This window comes from Vulpes vulpes, chromosome 10 (assembly GCF_048418805.1).
Source record: "Vulpes vulpes isolate BD-2025 chromosome 10, VulVul3, whole genome shotgun sequence".
Lineage (NCBI taxonomy): Eukaryota > Metazoa > Chordata > Mammalia > Carnivora > Canidae > Vulpes > Vulpes vulpes.
In genome coordinates, this window is record NC_132789.1 from 83,840,280 (window position 1) to 83,856,267 (window position 15,988).

The 15,988-nt window shown below is 40.4% G+C and overlaps 1 protein-coding gene across 2 annotated transcripts in view; it reads left to right on the top strand.

Annotated features, from left to right (window-relative positions):
* Window positions 1–15,988, top strand: part of ARHGAP10 (Rho GTPase activating protein 10) — a 312,621-nt gene that overhangs the window by 211,437 nt on the left and 85,196 nt on the right. For both annotated transcript variants that reach the window (XM_072724789.1, XM_026018180.2), the window contains 2 exons: window positions 44–149; window positions 1,597–1,756. In XM_072724789.1, coding sequence (XP_072580890.1) covers window positions 44–149; window positions 1,597–1,756 — 266 coding nt within the window. The remainder of the gene's footprint in view (window positions 1–43; window positions 150–1,596; window positions 1,757–15,988) is intronic.

A 15,988-nucleotide genomic window follows, 5' to 3' on the forward strand; every position in this document is an offset into this window, starting at 1 on the left:
ATTTGATTCTGAGTAATCTATTTTTTTTCTTTTTTCTTTAAAGAAAGTGGAAGCCCAGAATCTCGTGTTAATGCTATCCATTTCTTGGTACACAAACTGCCAGAGAAAAATAAAGAAATGTTGGATATTTTGGTGAAACACTTAACAAAGTAAGCCCCTTTCTCTCCTACTTTCTTTGCTTTGCTCTGGGTGCCATGCAGGGTTCTTGGATTCGTAACGGTTGGAAGTGGGGCTCTCTACACAATACCAGGACCACGCCTGGAAAGCCAGGCTGGACAGTTGACTCACTGTGTATGTTTTGGACAAGAGCATTGAAATATGATGCTTTCGTGAAGTAGTATAATTATTTGCTTAACATCACTGCCAGCAACTTGGGGTTTGATTGGAAGTAAAAGAAGAGAATATTATCCACTTCCCTGTATACAGATTCTGGAAATGTGATTATAAGTCTGTTAGTGAATTTAGCCTAGTTTCACACCTACCTAACTCTAAATTTGAACATGGCCTTTAAATTAGTTTAATCCAGTAATAGGTAGTTATTTCATACGATCCATTCTAGTCTTTTTACTCCTTCTTTAAAAAGCAAGCAAAATGTAATCATTTCATGGAGAAATTAGCCCTTTCTTCAAATATAAATGACTCTTAAATCACTGTAATTGCAGAATTTTAGAGGTAAGAGGAAGCTGAGGAATGCTGTTTTAGAATGTTTTAAATTCAATTATATTATTTATTATGTTTTTGTTTTACATAAAAAGAAACTGAAAGTCAGAGGATATTACATCCTCCAAAATGTCTTACTACTAGTGTAGCCATTCATTCATTTAGCCAACACATATTTACAGAATGCCTTTTTTAGGTGCTAGTGGATACATAGTCAAACAAGATAGATGAATTCCTTACTTTCATGAAGTCCCTTCTTTCTAAAAGGGAAAATATCATAAACAGATTACAAATAAAAATACAAAATATTTTCAGGTAATAAGTGGTTAAAAAAAAAAACAAGCTACAATGAGGTGTTAGAGAATGTATATTGGCTATGGGACTATGAAGAGGGTTATTATGGAAGGTATCTTAAGGGTGAGACCTTTGAACTGAGACCTGAATTAAGTGTCAGGGCTTCTGAGAACAATTGTATAGGTTGGTCACTGCACAGTGAATTGGGCCAAAGAGGTGAATATGGGTGCTCTGACCAAGTTCTATGTAGCTAATTCTAACAGAGGTACCATACAGTCTGGCCATTACTGGAAGCCAGGGATATAATAGTCTAGGGAAAAAGAGGATACTAAAAGTAGAGGGAAATAGTAAAAGAAGATCTTCGAGGGGCACAAACCTAGCATAAACATGGAATTATTAAGGAAGCCATTGTGGTTACAGCCAAGCATCAAGAACAGAGGAATAGTAGGAAGGTAGGCAGGGGCTTCATCACCTCCTAGGGTCTTGTCAGATCCTATTATTTCAGAAGCAGACATTGAGGACAGTTGAATATCTTGACTCCTTGTTTTTAAGGAAATAAAGAGTTAGCAGAAGATCGTATATTCCCCAGCTTTTGGCTCTCTTTTGACTGGAGACTTTCTTTCCCTACCTCTTCCATATCAGTGTTTCAAATCACTCCAAGCAGAACCTCATGACTGTGGCAAATCTAGGGGTGGTGTTTGGACCAACTCTGATGAGGCCACAGGAAGAAACTGTCGCTGCCATCATGGATTTGAAGTTTCAGAACATCGTGGTGGAAATCTTAATTGAAAACCATGAAAAGGTAAACTCTCTTTGTTTTTCCTTCCCTGTTTTTTGGCTTTATCTCCATACGAAACTATAAGATTCCCCACTACCTTTAAATGGTTTTGTTATTATTATAATAAAGAGTTTGGTTCTGAGATGTTCCCATTGAGCTTCGGTCTTCCACTGGATTTCCGTAAATCTGAAGTTTACCGGGTCGTCTGTTATCTCATTGGTTTAAGCATTTACCCAGATGCAAATGATTATCTACAATATAATATTGGACTGTTTAGATTCTTTGCAACCTTCAGTCCTATCCTTGGATTTCTCAAATTCTATTTCTGTAACACAGGGAAAATATTTTTGCCAATCTGTGTCACACTCTCCCTAGAAAAACGCACTTGTAACTCCCCCTTATGTCCCATATGGTGCTAACAGTTTCCGGGGAGTCACATGCATCCCTGAATCTGGGAACCCCAGGTTAAGAATTTTGGTTTAAAATGAATAATCTCTTTAGTGACACAGCTTTTTACTTGTTTCTCTATGATCAGGGGACTATAAGAGTCTTCAAAATACAATAGATTCTTTTAAGAACTTTTATGTAGTTTTTTTCTCATTATCATAGTTCAGGACCTTGCTTATAATTTTACTCACTTCTTTTAAGATAGGAAATTTGAGAACTGTTAAAATGCTTGGTTACTCATTTGTTTATTAGAGGTTTGTTGTTTGTTTGTTTGCTTGTTTTCAACTGAGATTGCACTATATGCCAAGCGTGTATGAGGTGCTAGGCTGCGAAGATGAACAATACAGTCCCCGATGGAAAGCAGCTCACAGTCTGGGAGGTGGAGCCCTATTTTGGGACTTGCATCCCATAGTATTTGTCCCTGTCTAGCATGCTATATAATTTATTTATTGTCATAGTTATCTATTTTTCCCTGCCAGATACTTGAGGACAGAGATAGTTTTTTATACTTAGAATAATACCTGGTACATATTAAGCATTGAGTTAATGTTTATTGGATGAATTAATGAACTCAGTAAATTTTAAGGAGGGTCAGAGGAGTGGGAAAGAAAGAAACAACAGAGGTATAGTCTCTATGAGCAAGGCAGAGCAAGAGCCTTGTTGCATTTGCTGTTTGCTAGAGCAATTCTAGCTTGTGTGAAGAGTGGTTCTGGTCAGAGATTTTCTTGTCCATTATAGTGAAAGTAGCTTGCTCATTGTTATAAGAAGTTTGTTTGTTTGTTTGTTTGTTTGTTTGTTTTGCTTGTTTTTAGATAGGAAGTGGTGCCCTAAGCTATACAGATAATTTTTTTTTTGATATACAGATAATTTTAAGGAAAGATGGCTAATAAACATTTTTAGATGAAGAAATAATTAGGGGCACCTGGGTGGCACAGCTGGTTAAGTGTCCAACCTTTGGTGTTGGCTCAGGTCATGATCTCAGGATCATGGGATCTAGCCCCACATCGTGCTCTGTGCTCAGTGTGGAGTCTGCTTCAGATTCTCTCTCCCTTTGCCCTCCACCCTCAACCTGCTCACTTGCTTTCTCTTTCTCTCTTTCTCCAATAAATAAAGAAATCTTTAAGAAGAAAAACATAAATAGACCCACAAGCTTTGGAACAACGTTTAGTGGTATGGCTATCATTAGATTAAATCCCAATTAGGGAACTTCTATGCAGTTTATTTGTGAAAATACTAGCTCTGGGTCTTGCTCTTGGATGAAAGGATTGCCATCAAATGCTGCAGCTTTCTGTTTTCCTATTTGGAGCTGAGAAGATAAGTCCATGATTTTTCTACTCGGGAAGTAGATAGTGCTGCTTTCACCTTGTTAACAAATCCTATAGAAATTTCCAAGTGGCATCGCTGAGGCAATTATAATAGTGATGGCAGATGAAACCAAACCCTCTCTCAGAGCTGAAGCTTTATAGAGCTAAGGAGAGGGCTTTCTGTTTTCCCCTCTGCCTTTCTGTGACTATGCTAGATAATGCTGTGAATGCATAGCCAATGTAAATTAAAGCACTGACTTTCCTATCAAGGAGGAGGCAACAGGGTTGCTGGGGGTGGGGAGCTGTTAGCTTGGATTAGTTCATATTTCTGAGAACTTAATTTCCCCATTTCCTCTTCTTTTCTCTCCAATTTCATCCTTGTCTACTTTCACTCCCAGCTCTTTATTCCTGCTCAGCTGGACTCCACTTCAGAGTCCAGGCTCTGCTATGAGGAAGGATATTTCTGCTGATGAGAGTGGTTGGGCAGAGAAACTTCACATGGATGCATGTACCCATAGGAGCCTCAGGTTTCCTTGGCAACTGATCCATGTTTACCACCCAAAGATCTCGTGTTTGACTTGAATGTGGTGAGGGAGGGATATGGTTCCTCTTAGGAAATGTTTGAGAACAAAATGAGAAAGAGAGGAAGGAGGATAGAAGGGCTAAAAAGAAGAGTCTTCTGGGGGAGGAAAGAATTATAAGAGATAGGGGGGCAAAAAGCAGGGGCAGTGAGAGAGGGAATGAAGAGGCCTAGATAGTATCTACAAAGGAGAGCAGACGGAAGGGAGAGTGACAATAGAAAGAAGGCCTTTTCTTTTCCTCAGTTACTTATTTTTTCATCCTAGGAATGTGAAAAATGTTGACTCTGACCAGGAAAGTCACTAAAGCAGAAGAGGAAACTTTCAGCATATAATTAAAGCAAGAAAGCTCTAGATTAATTTTAGAGTTAGAAAAAGACCCAAGTTAATCTGCCTTGGAGATCACATTTTATCCTAGCCTCTTTGCTGTTTACGTAAGACCCGTATGTACTCTATAGGAAACTTAATCCACATGTTTTGGCCTCATTCCCACACAATACATTAAGATGTTGTTTTAAAGAAGTGTTCATGGGCCAAAAATATTATCAAGGTCTTTCTTCCCGTGCAAACCAGAAAATTGCATTTCCCAGGTGGAAAAGGGTGCTGAGAAATTCCCATGGATTTTCAAATTGGGATTGTACCTTAGAATTTATGTATGAATTTCATAAGTTTGTTCTTTTTTGCTTTTTAAAAAAGATTTTATTTATTTATTTGAGAGAGAGCACAAGTGAGCACGAGCTGCAGGGGAGGAGTTTAGGGAGAGGGAGAAGCAGACTCCCCATTGAGCAGGGAGCCCAGTGCAGGGCTCAGTCCCACAACCCTGGGATCATGACCTGAGCCGAAGGCAGACGCTTAACCAACTGAGCTACCCAGGTGCCCCCATAAGTTTTGTTCTTGACAAAATATACTTCTTATGGATTGATGCACTACATTTGTGATGAGCACCTGCATGGAGTCAGATGTGGTGTGAGATTTGAGGGAAGTGAAGGCAATGAGTGCAGCAGGGAAAAGATCTGTCCGGCAGTAACTGCAGGATGTCATGGAGAGTAAGCTCTCTCAGATGCAGATAAAACTGCCAAGACTTTAGAGGAGAATTTATGTCTGACTGTGAGGAATCTGGAACGTTTCCTGACTAGGTGGTTCGCATAGGTTTTAATGGAGTTTGAACAGGTGGAAATGTTTTAAGAGGACATTTCAGGTATGGGGAAATCATGTAATCAGAGAAGCAGAGAGAGTAGGTGTGTGTTCTGGGAATGCAGCTTCGGTTGGAACACGGGCGAGTGACATGAGATGTGATTGGAAAGAGATTTGGGCCAGGTGTGGGGAAGTTGGGAATGTCACCATAGGACTTGTGGATTTCATTTTATGGGTACCAGGGCCTCTCATGGTTTTTAGGTAAACTGCTTCAGGAAGGTTAATCTGGCAGCAGGTTAGCAAGTAGAAAGTAGAGGGATAACAGACCAGGGGAGAGGTCACACAGCACATAGTTGAGGATATGGTAGTGAGAATGGGAGTTCAAGGGGAGCAGGAGTCCTCTCCTGAGGCACAGTGGACACAGTCCAGGGATTGGATCTGTGGGCCATCTCAGAGGGTTATGTTATAAATGATGGTCAGTAGGTCATGACTGAGGACCCAATCCTGGGAGAATCTTGGTGTCATTAATAAAAAGAAGGAAAAATGGGTTTGGGACAAGAGTCCAGTTTATAAAATGCTGAATTGAATTGTTTGGATGTCTAACAAACAGTTGGAGATGTGGGACTCAAATTTGTGAGAGAATTTAGTGGTAGAAAGTATAAGATAGAAAGGCATGAGATTGGCATAGGTAAGTATGCTCATTGTTTTATTATGCACTTTTGGTCTACTACATGGGGCACTTGTCTCCTGTAACTCTAGTGTCTACATCTGTGAATGTAAAATAGATATTAGATATTTAAAATAGATATTATAGATATAATTAGGTACTTAAAATAGACATAAAGTAAAATATACATTGCATACATATGAAATAGTATCCCTGTATATATACAGAACTCTTAGTACATATACTGTCCCTTTATATCATGTGAGAAAACTGAAGGGTGAGAAATTAGCTTGTTTATGGGCACACTGCTGGTGAGTGGCAGGCAACACTTGGGTTGAACTAAGGATTGTTTGACTCCCAAACTTTTGCTTCTCATAACTAGGAGAAGGTTAAGAGCAATATCCTTGAGAAACACCAAGATTTTTTGGTTAGTGGTAAAACAGGAGCCAGAAGAAACGCAGCCAAGTTTCAGTGTTGGGTTGTGAAGGGCGTTGTCAGTGATGCTGGACACTGTCACTTTGGGTGAGTATGAGTACTTACCCCAAGGGTAGATGTCTTTTGGAAGCAAGAGCTGAAGACTTAAATGAGTGAGTGTTCAGCCATGGGTAGTAGCAGATACGCTCTACCTTGTATTTTTCCTGCACAACAGAATACACAGGTGGAAAAAGTCAGCACAGACAGGACAGGGAAGGGAAAGAGAAGGGTAGGACTGCTAGCACCTGAATTATATACAGTTTGCTATTCAGTTTCAATTCTAGTGTTCTGGTAGCTAATTTCTGGGGTTGGGGGCTCCTTAGGGGAACTGTGAAAGGTATGTTAAAGAACCCTCTTGGGATTTAATAGAGTTTATTGAAATGGAGCTCATTCTGCTATTGTACACATTTTTAGTGTTATAACAGAAATTTGTGTTTATAATGTGACCCTTGCCTAGTCTCTCCCCCAGTCCCTGAGGGGGCCTGGACGATTATGAAGAGCCTTTGAGAATCATCAAAGAAAACATTAAAATCAATGTGGTTTTCTTTTATTATCTGTCTTATTTCATGTTAATACTTATATTGGCAATTCATATGAAGTAAGATATGTAATGTGAGTCTCAACTAAATCACTTTACACAATTTATATAATTTTGATTCAGGTTATAGGCATGCCTTATTTTATTGCTTTTCACTTTACTGCCCTTTACAGATACTGAGTTCTCTACAGATCAGAAGTTTGTGGCAACCCTGCAGGGAGCAACCATCTCTCAGCACCATTTCACTTTGTGTCTCTGTCACATTTCACGTTTTGGTCTTTCTTGGAATATTTCAGTCTTTTTCATTATTATATTTGTCATGGTGATCTGTGATCAGTGATTACAACTTGCCAAAAGCTCAGATAGTGGTTAGCATTTTTTAGCAATAAAGTATTTTTTTATTGAATGTGCATTGTTTTTAAATTTTTTTTAGACACAATGCAACTGCACACTTCATACCCTACAGTACAGGGTAAACATAGCACTGGGAAACCAGAAAATTCATTTGACTCGCTTTATTACAATATTCGCTTCGTTGCAGTGGTTTGGAACCAAACCCGCAATATCTTTGAGGTATGCCCATATATTTATCTTGTTAAGGATTATAATTGAATTTTCAGTGTGATATGCCAGATGTGGTGCTCTAGTTGCCTTTAGCTTTGTGTGGTGCTTCAGTTTGCCGTGGTGTTCACGGATTCTGTGATACGCAGTAGGTCATGAAGGTTTTTTCTAGTGTCAGCCTTTATATACTTCAGTTTCTGTGGACCACAAGGTACCAAGAGATAATCACATTTACATAAGAATTTTCCTTGATAAGAATTCTTAAAACTTTAAAAAAATAAACAATGTAGTCTTTGAAACGGTACGCTGGCAGCCTTTGTCTCATTTTTCCTGGTGAGAAAATGGAGGGCCATTTGTGGTGCTCATGCTTTGTGGAAAAGGCTGATGTTCTGTTCTTGTTCTGAGGTTTCTTCAGTAACCCTGCCTGTAACGTATGTTACAAAATCCTTGTGAAGGGCCAGTGTACCTCCAGTCACAGAGGAGTCAAGATGAGAAGGGCATACATGTTTCCTATCAGGCATGCACCACAGTCAGAATATTAAATTACATGCACACGTGAAGAACACCAAATGGCATGTTGCATTCCTCTTGTTAACCTTGGGACCAACTTTCTGACCTACATCCTTGTCTTTGCCAAAAGCTAGAAGATCACGTCCCAAGTTCAGTGGTAGGATGGGTTCCCTAGTCGATCTCAACCTGCAATCCAGCAACAGCCGCATGTAGACTGGTTTTGGTTTGGGGCATCCCACGCCTCGGCTCCTGTGGCTGCAAAGGCGAGGCACATCCTAACCTTCCTCTGTTGAAGATGTGCCTCGCATACTACTTGCATACTACTCACTTGGTCTCTGTCATCCTTGACTATGAAAGAGGCCCAAGTGAGTAGTATGCAAACCATTTTCCTTGAGGTGCAAGGAACCTTTTTAGTCTTAGAGTGTGCCTGTCATTCAGGGGAAAAAGAAATCTCTTTTTTAAAAAAAATGCAGCCTAAAATGCTTCTTGATTTAGCTTTGCTGGCACTGGGTTGCTAGGCAGCACCAGTTTTCATGTGAGAGAAAAATAAATATCTTAAACAACAGCAATGGTAATAAAACTCCAAAGCTTCTAAAAGCTTTGTTTGCCTGAGTAGTGATGGTTCAGTTTAGAAGTCAAAACCCCATGGCAAGAAGAGTTGACAAATTGCAGGAGGGGTGGTTTTTCCCCCTTCTCCCAATTTTTTGAATGTTGGCATCTTGACATAGCCATGGACACTTACTTTACTGTTAGTTTTTTTTTTTTCCCTCAATAGGGCCTTGCATTCTCTAGATTGTTTAAGAAGCAGCTTTAAAACCACAGAAAACTTTCTCTGTGCCTTTCTCCTTCCTCAAAGGAGAGTCAGAAGATAATAATGGCATTGTCTTCTCAGTTCTGCTCTCTTTGTTTAGCTATGCTGCAGGAAGTCCCTTCTCTGAGCCTAGGTGTGGCTCTGGAGGGGATAGGTAGTGTTTTCCCATGGTACTAGCATCGTGTGATGAGAAAATTTGGGAGACAAGGTTCTTTCATTTTACAGCATTTTAGTGTCCAGTATAGACAAAGCACTGGGCCTGTCTCAAAAAAATCAAAGAGCTGCATATCAGAAGGTGAGGGGATAGATTTATTTTCTGTTATCTAAGAAAGCATAGTCAGTACAGGTGAGTGGAACTTGCTAGGAGGTGAATTTTTGATTCAGTAGAAGGAAGGACTTCTTAATATTTTTTAATAATGAGAATGTGTTCATGTTAGAGATGAAGATTGAGGAGCTGGAGAAAGAAAGCATGCCTAGGAGAGCTGGCCCACTCAGAAATTATCTGCCAAGGTCCTTGGAGACACAGAGCTGCAAAGACAGTCCTTAGAGCCTAGCTCTGGGCTTGGAACTTGGTACTCAATCAGTATTTGTAGAATTAAGGATGATGAGGAACAAGATTCTTTTGTTCATCTCTCTTTTTTGGGCAACACCAAGAGTTCTTGGAAAGGAAAAAAAGAAATCAGGAGTGAGGGATTGGTAGGGGATGGGTAGGTGAGCAATGGTGAAGGTACCATCAGATGCCTTTCCTTAGTGTGGGGTTGGGGTGCTTATGGGTTTGACCATTTGCATGGATGTGCCCACTTTTCTTTTCTTTTATAAAACAAAAACCCCAGCTTTCAGAGCTGTCTCTTTCACTTCTCTCAATGTAAAATTAAGAATAATAGTAATTATAATAGCCAATATTGGCAGAGGGATGACTGTGTGCTGGGCACTAGGCTTAGCTTTTTCTATGACATTTTATTGAAATACTCTATATAGGATCACATAATGTAGCACAGTGAGCTCTAAAGTGAGATTCGTTGGGTTGACAGCTCCACCAGGTATGTGACTTCTGTGTGATTTGGTCACCCTGTTGATTCTCACTGTCAGTTTCCTCCTCTGTGAAATAGAAATAACAAAAGTACCTCTTCAACAGAGCTGTTGCAGAGATGAGGTGAGCTGATCCACACGAGGTAGTCATCTTACTGCTGTTGCACAAGTGAGGAAGATGAGGCTCAGGGAGGCTTAATCACTTGCTCAAGGCCATCGTCCTAGAAAGTGACCAAGCTGGGATTTGAGCCCAGTCTGTCTCCAAAGCCTATCCCTTAACCTTACACTGTCACTGTCTGAAAATGTGTGTATAAATATACACATTTTTTATATTAAACAACTTTAATGACTTATGTGTATCTTTTTTTTAAAATTTTTTTTATTATTATTTATGTAGTCATACAGAGAGAGAGAGAGAGAGAGAGAGAGAGAGAGAGAGAGGCAGAGACATAGGCAGAGGGAGAAGCAGGCTCCATGCACCGGGAGCCTGACGTGGGATTCGATCCCGGTCTCCAGGATCGCGCCCTGGGCCAAAGACAGGCGCCAAACCGCTGCGCCACCCAGGGATCCCTTATGTGTATCTTTTAAAAGACTTCATGTTTATTGCTGTTTTTTTATTTTTTATAGCAGTGTTAGTTTACAACAAAATTGAGAAGGAATTGCAGAGGTGTCCCATATATCCCCTGCTCTTCCTCCCCCGCCCACAGAGCCTCCCCATTCTCGGTATCCCACACCAGAGTGTTATATTTGGTACAGTTGATGAAACTATACTGACATATCATTATTGTCCCAAGTCCAGAGTTTCTTTGGTTCCCTCTTGGTGGTGTACATTCCATAGGTTTGGCCAAAGGTGTGATTATGTATTTATCACTAATGATGTTTCAGGCCTCCCCAGTTACCTTTGCCAACTCCAGTGAAGAAACTCTGCTTATCATCTCTTTCCTTGTGTTCATCAGCATCAGGATAATTAACAGATAATAAGAAAGCTTAATATTTATTAAGTGCTCATACTGTAAAGAATTTTACATTGGGGCACCTGGCTGGCTCAGCGGTTGAGCATCTGCCTTCAGCTCAGGTTGTGATCCTAGGGTCCTGGCATCAAGTCCTGCATCTGGCTCCTGATGGGAGCCTGCTTCTCCCTCTGCCTATGTCTCTGTCAATCTCTGTGTCTCTCATGAGTAAATAAGTAAAATCTTAAAAAAAAGAATTCTACATCATAAATTCATTTAATACCCTGCTCAACAGCTCTGTGAGGTAGATATCCTCCTCATCTTACAAATGAAGAAACGGGCTTAGGGTAAGAGTTTCCCCAAGTTCACACAGGTGGTAAATGGTGTGCTGGGATTTAAACCCAGGACTGTCTGGCTCTGGAGGTGGGACCGTTAAACCCTAGACTATACTGCTGCTCTGTCCGTTCTAAGTGGCTGTAAATAGAAAGCTTTATCTATGTGATCACTGTCCAATAGATGGGACAGCTATGTTCTGATCCTTAGAAATAGCAGATCTAGAGTATATGTAGATTGAACTAAATCACTAAAAATAGAATGTTTCAAGATCTCAAATAAATTTTCACAAATCCAAAAGTACACCAAATAGTGTAAGTGGGAAAATATAAAGTATCACTTCAATAATACATAAAGAACTGATTTTTCAAAACTTCAAATAAGGGAATTGAGAATAGGCTATATGCTTTTAGCAAAAACTTTGGGATGAACAGAAGTCTATATTAATAAAGTATGTATACTGTTGAAGCCTATGCAATGACAATATGGTCACTTGCATCAGATTAGGATGCTTGCAGAGGAAATGTTTTTATTTTCTTTCTTTCTTTCTTTTTCTGGAAAGATGTCCTGCTACTATCTAGATAAGCAAGGCAGGGAGAAGGGTATTTTTCTAGACTCTGAACTCTGTCTTGTCCTCTTTTACCTCTCTCTGATCCCCCTCATCTGTACCGACCCCCAGTCACTTAGTACAAATATGTCCTGGCAGACAGCCCAGTACCTCTGAGAGCTGCTTGCTGTGGAGCTCATCCCTCCTATAGGGTTTATAAGACATGGTACCTCTCTAACCTAGATCTGCTGGTGAGAGCTGGCTAGATGTTCAAGAGGAGTTTCATTGGAGTCTGGGCTGAGTCAGGTTCTCTCCTCCAGAGATCTGAAATTGGGATAAGTGGAAACTCAGCCAGTTACTGTGAGATTGCCCCTGGGCTCGAGGCTCAAGAGACCCTGGTGGTGGGTCAGGTGCCCAGGAGAAAAAGGCAGAGAGGCCTGGGAAGGATGGGAAATCTCATTAGAAGAGGGTGCAGAGGTGAGAAATGGAAAGTTGTTGGTTGACTCTTGATGGCCTCAGGTACTGATTCAGAGCAGTCTTGAGTTCTAGCTCTTTCCACTTCCTGCTGATTCCTTTTAATAAATCCCTTCTTACTTCTGTCAGTTTAATACTGTTTTGGTTGCAACTAAATCATCTTTGGACAGTGTGAGAAAGTTTACAACACAATGTACTTGCAGTTTGATAAATTTATGGATACATGAATTATTCATCAACTTTGATTTAATTCAACTTAAATTTTGGTGCCATCAGGTAGCTCCAGCATGTCCTTAAAACCTGCTGCTAATTAGGCCTAGTCCTTAGGGAAACAGATCAAGTGAGTCTGGTCAACAGAGTTTTTGGTAGAAAGTGGCATTTTGAGGTCACCCAAATCTGAATTTGTTGTTCTGTTCCCATGATTTTGGCTAGAACTTCTTTAACTTTCTTCTTAAGTGTTCTCAGACCAGTATTTAAGCCAGAATTGACTATTTTCTCAACTCTAACATAATTTATTTTTTTTCTAGGTAATTGTGTTCCCAGCTGTTGGTCTCCAACCTGATATCCCCATTCCATCCCTGACTGTGCTCTTACCCATTTCCTGGTGGGGTGGGCCTCTGGTCTGCCACTTAGTCATTTAGCATTTTAAATTCTACTTGGCACCTGACATACTCTTCCTCGGTCTAGAGCAATAGTTTTGATGTTTTATTATATTAGGACCCAGTTTGAAAATTCAATGGAAGCTTGGGGCCCTCTTCCCAGAGGATTCCAAAATGGCTAAATTAAGGGTTGACAGTTTTAGCTCATGCACAGTGGGGCATGGCTGTTCTGTTTCTGCTAGGCTTCTATGAATTCGCCAATTTCCTTTTCTCAAATAATGCTATTAGATATACACAGAAGAGGGCAGTCCGGGTGGCTCAGCGGTTTAGTGCTGCCTTCAGCCCAGGACCTGATCCTGGAGGCCCGGGATCAAGTCCCATGTCAGGCTCCCTGCACGGAGCCTGCTTCTCCCTCTGCCTGTGTCTCTGCCTCTCTTTCTCTCTGTGTGTTTCATGAATAAATAAATAAAATCTTTAAAAAAAGATATACACAGAAAAAATGTAGGTGCAATTTTAAGAATTTCTGGTCAAAAACCTAGAACCATAGGGAAACCAAGAGCTGCCATACATTCATGAGAAGTTAGGGTCTAGACCATGTCTTCAGGCTTAGCTTTTCTTGTTTTGCTGTTGACCTATTTTCCCTGTTTCTTCTCAGGGGGGAATAGATAAGGATATCACTCATCTCAGATTCCAACTTTATTTCATCAGTGGCACTTCATTGTTTTTGTTGCCTACTTGGGGCCAGCCACCAAGGAAACCCTTTATTAAAATACTGATTGCTCAGTTTGGCCATGGAAAGAATGAGCCCACATTGAAAGGCATGGCCCTTAAACAATGAAAGGCAGCCATTTCCCATTATTTTGAGATGTGTTAATATTCAGACTTCTGCCTGGGTGAGAAGCAGAAAGAAATTGACTTGAGGCAGACTGAAGAAGGCACCTCTGTCCTGGCCAGGTTTTCATGGTGCAACTTTTTGTTGTCTCATCTGAATTCTTCTGAATTTGCCTGAAATTAAAGCCATTGGGAAACACCACTGCTACACTCAGTGATAACAGAGCTGACCATGTGCTAGTATTTTGGTTCCTGCATCCTTAGCATGGCAAACACTAGTGTCCTACCTTACTAAATGTTTTGACTAATGAATGGTAGCTGGAAAATGGCTAAATTAAGGGTTGGCAGTTTTAGCTCATACACAGTGGGGCATGGCAGTTCTATTTCTGTTAGGCTTCTACGAATTCTCCAATTTCCACTGTAGCTAAAAGAGTAGATTAAATGTTTACTTGATGAAGCAGGCCACTACATAGTATCCTCCAAATAGAAGTCTTCCCAGTAAGTGTAGTCTTGGGTCCTCAAGACCACTGCCATATTTGGGGATGTGCTGGGAGGGGCTTAGCCTATACTTGTACTCCTAGCTAGATTCATCACAGCAATGAAGTAAAGGCACACAGAGAGAAGGCAACCTGAGTAGAATGTGGAGGAATCCACATGTAGTTTTGCTCATGCTCTTCCTTCCCAGGAGAGGTCACACAGAGCGGACTTCCCCCAGCACTGAAAAGACAATAACATATGTTTGATACTTCTGTTCAGGAAAGCCCATTGGAGACCAGCCTATTGGAAGGTACTCACATGGGCATCTTTTGACCACCAAATACCAGACTTCCAGACTCCCAGATGGAAAGCAGGTGTTCCACATAACCCCCAAATATGCATATTTATGTACAAACAGTTTAGGCATGGCGGGCCATCCTAACCTTAGAGGGGATATTTTATAACAGTTTAAAGAACTGTTTGCCAGCCTGGTTCCCGGACACCAACTGAGGGCCAGCTTTGCAAGCAGGCCTTCCTGCCAGGATGTTCTCTGTCTTTCGGATGTTTAACCTTTTCTCTTTTGCTTTGGAAGTGTCTTCTCCATTCTGTTGGGGAAGTCGGTGTTGCCAGCCCTATTAGGAAGTACAGGATTAACTTCACTGAGGAGCATGGGAATCTACATGAATGTGGTCAGTGCAGGTCAAGTGAGTTTCAAGCCATGCAGCCTTATGTTGCTGGACTAATTTGGCACAGGATGAAAAGTCCCTTAAAAGCCCTCCTTGTTTTAACTTTCCAGTTGGTTGATTTCTCCTTGAGAATGACCCCAGAGGGCAGGAATCAGTTTTGCCAGCTTTATTTCTGTTCTTCAGCTTTACCGCGTACTGTCACTAGGATCCCACATTTTCTCAAGGATCAAGGTGGTGCCATGTCTATCCCGCCCTCCCTTTTTGGCGTCTGGTCAAATCCCCCCTCTTCTCCTTGGCTTAAGCTTTGTAGTGTCTGGCTGACACTGACCCTCCTCAGACTGGCATCCTCCTCTGTTTAATCTTCTGGATTTTTCTCTAAAAAATATTTTTGTTAAAAAGGTGAAAAAGCTAAAAAAAAAAACCCCAAAACCCTCCAGCCTTCAATGAGGATTTGTTAGGTGAATTAATACTGTCTTCCTCCTCCCAAGCCATTATTTTTTCTCATGCAGATATTTGTAGAATTGTTGTCTCTCTCTTTTTTTCTTTTTACCACCAGTACCATCTCATCCATAGTGATTTGGGGGAAAGGTTTGGTTTCCTTTTATTTGTGTCCCAGCTCTTCTCTTGACCAAATGATGATGACTTCTATTGATCTGTATGTAGTATTGTGTGTTACTATAGAGGTACAAATATCTAGAATTTTAGAGTAAAATCTCATTACTTAAAGGTTCTTAAACCTGTACTAAGTCTTGAAACTGCTTTAGAATAATCGAAGAATATCAATAAATTAAGCTGGCCACCAGTTAGTGATTGATGTAGTTAGATGATATGCACATAGGAGTTTATTATATCATTTTTTACTTGTATATATATCTCAGATTATTCATGATAGAAGTCAAATGATCTGATATTTGATGTTACCATCATTTCTTTTATGCACTTATTAATTCATTCACCAAACATCTATTAAGCTGCTTCTTCATGCCTTATATTCTATGGACAGGCACAAAAGATTAAAAAAAAGAAAAAAAAAAGCAGATCTTGCCTTCTGGAAGTCCAGTGTGTAACAAACTGACACAGTGGAGATCTAGTGACCTGGCCTGAGGATTGTGTGAGTTTGGATCTACAGGAAGCTGGTAGCTTTCTTTATCCAAAGCCAGGTTAAGATCATTTCTATACTTTGAAGACTTAGTGTACTAGGCATTCTTTTGTGAATCAACTCAGTTGTGTCTTCAGAAGGTATTTACCCATTCCACTCACAGCAGTGAGCTAGGCCTGCAGGAGATCTAGCAGATGTGATCATAAA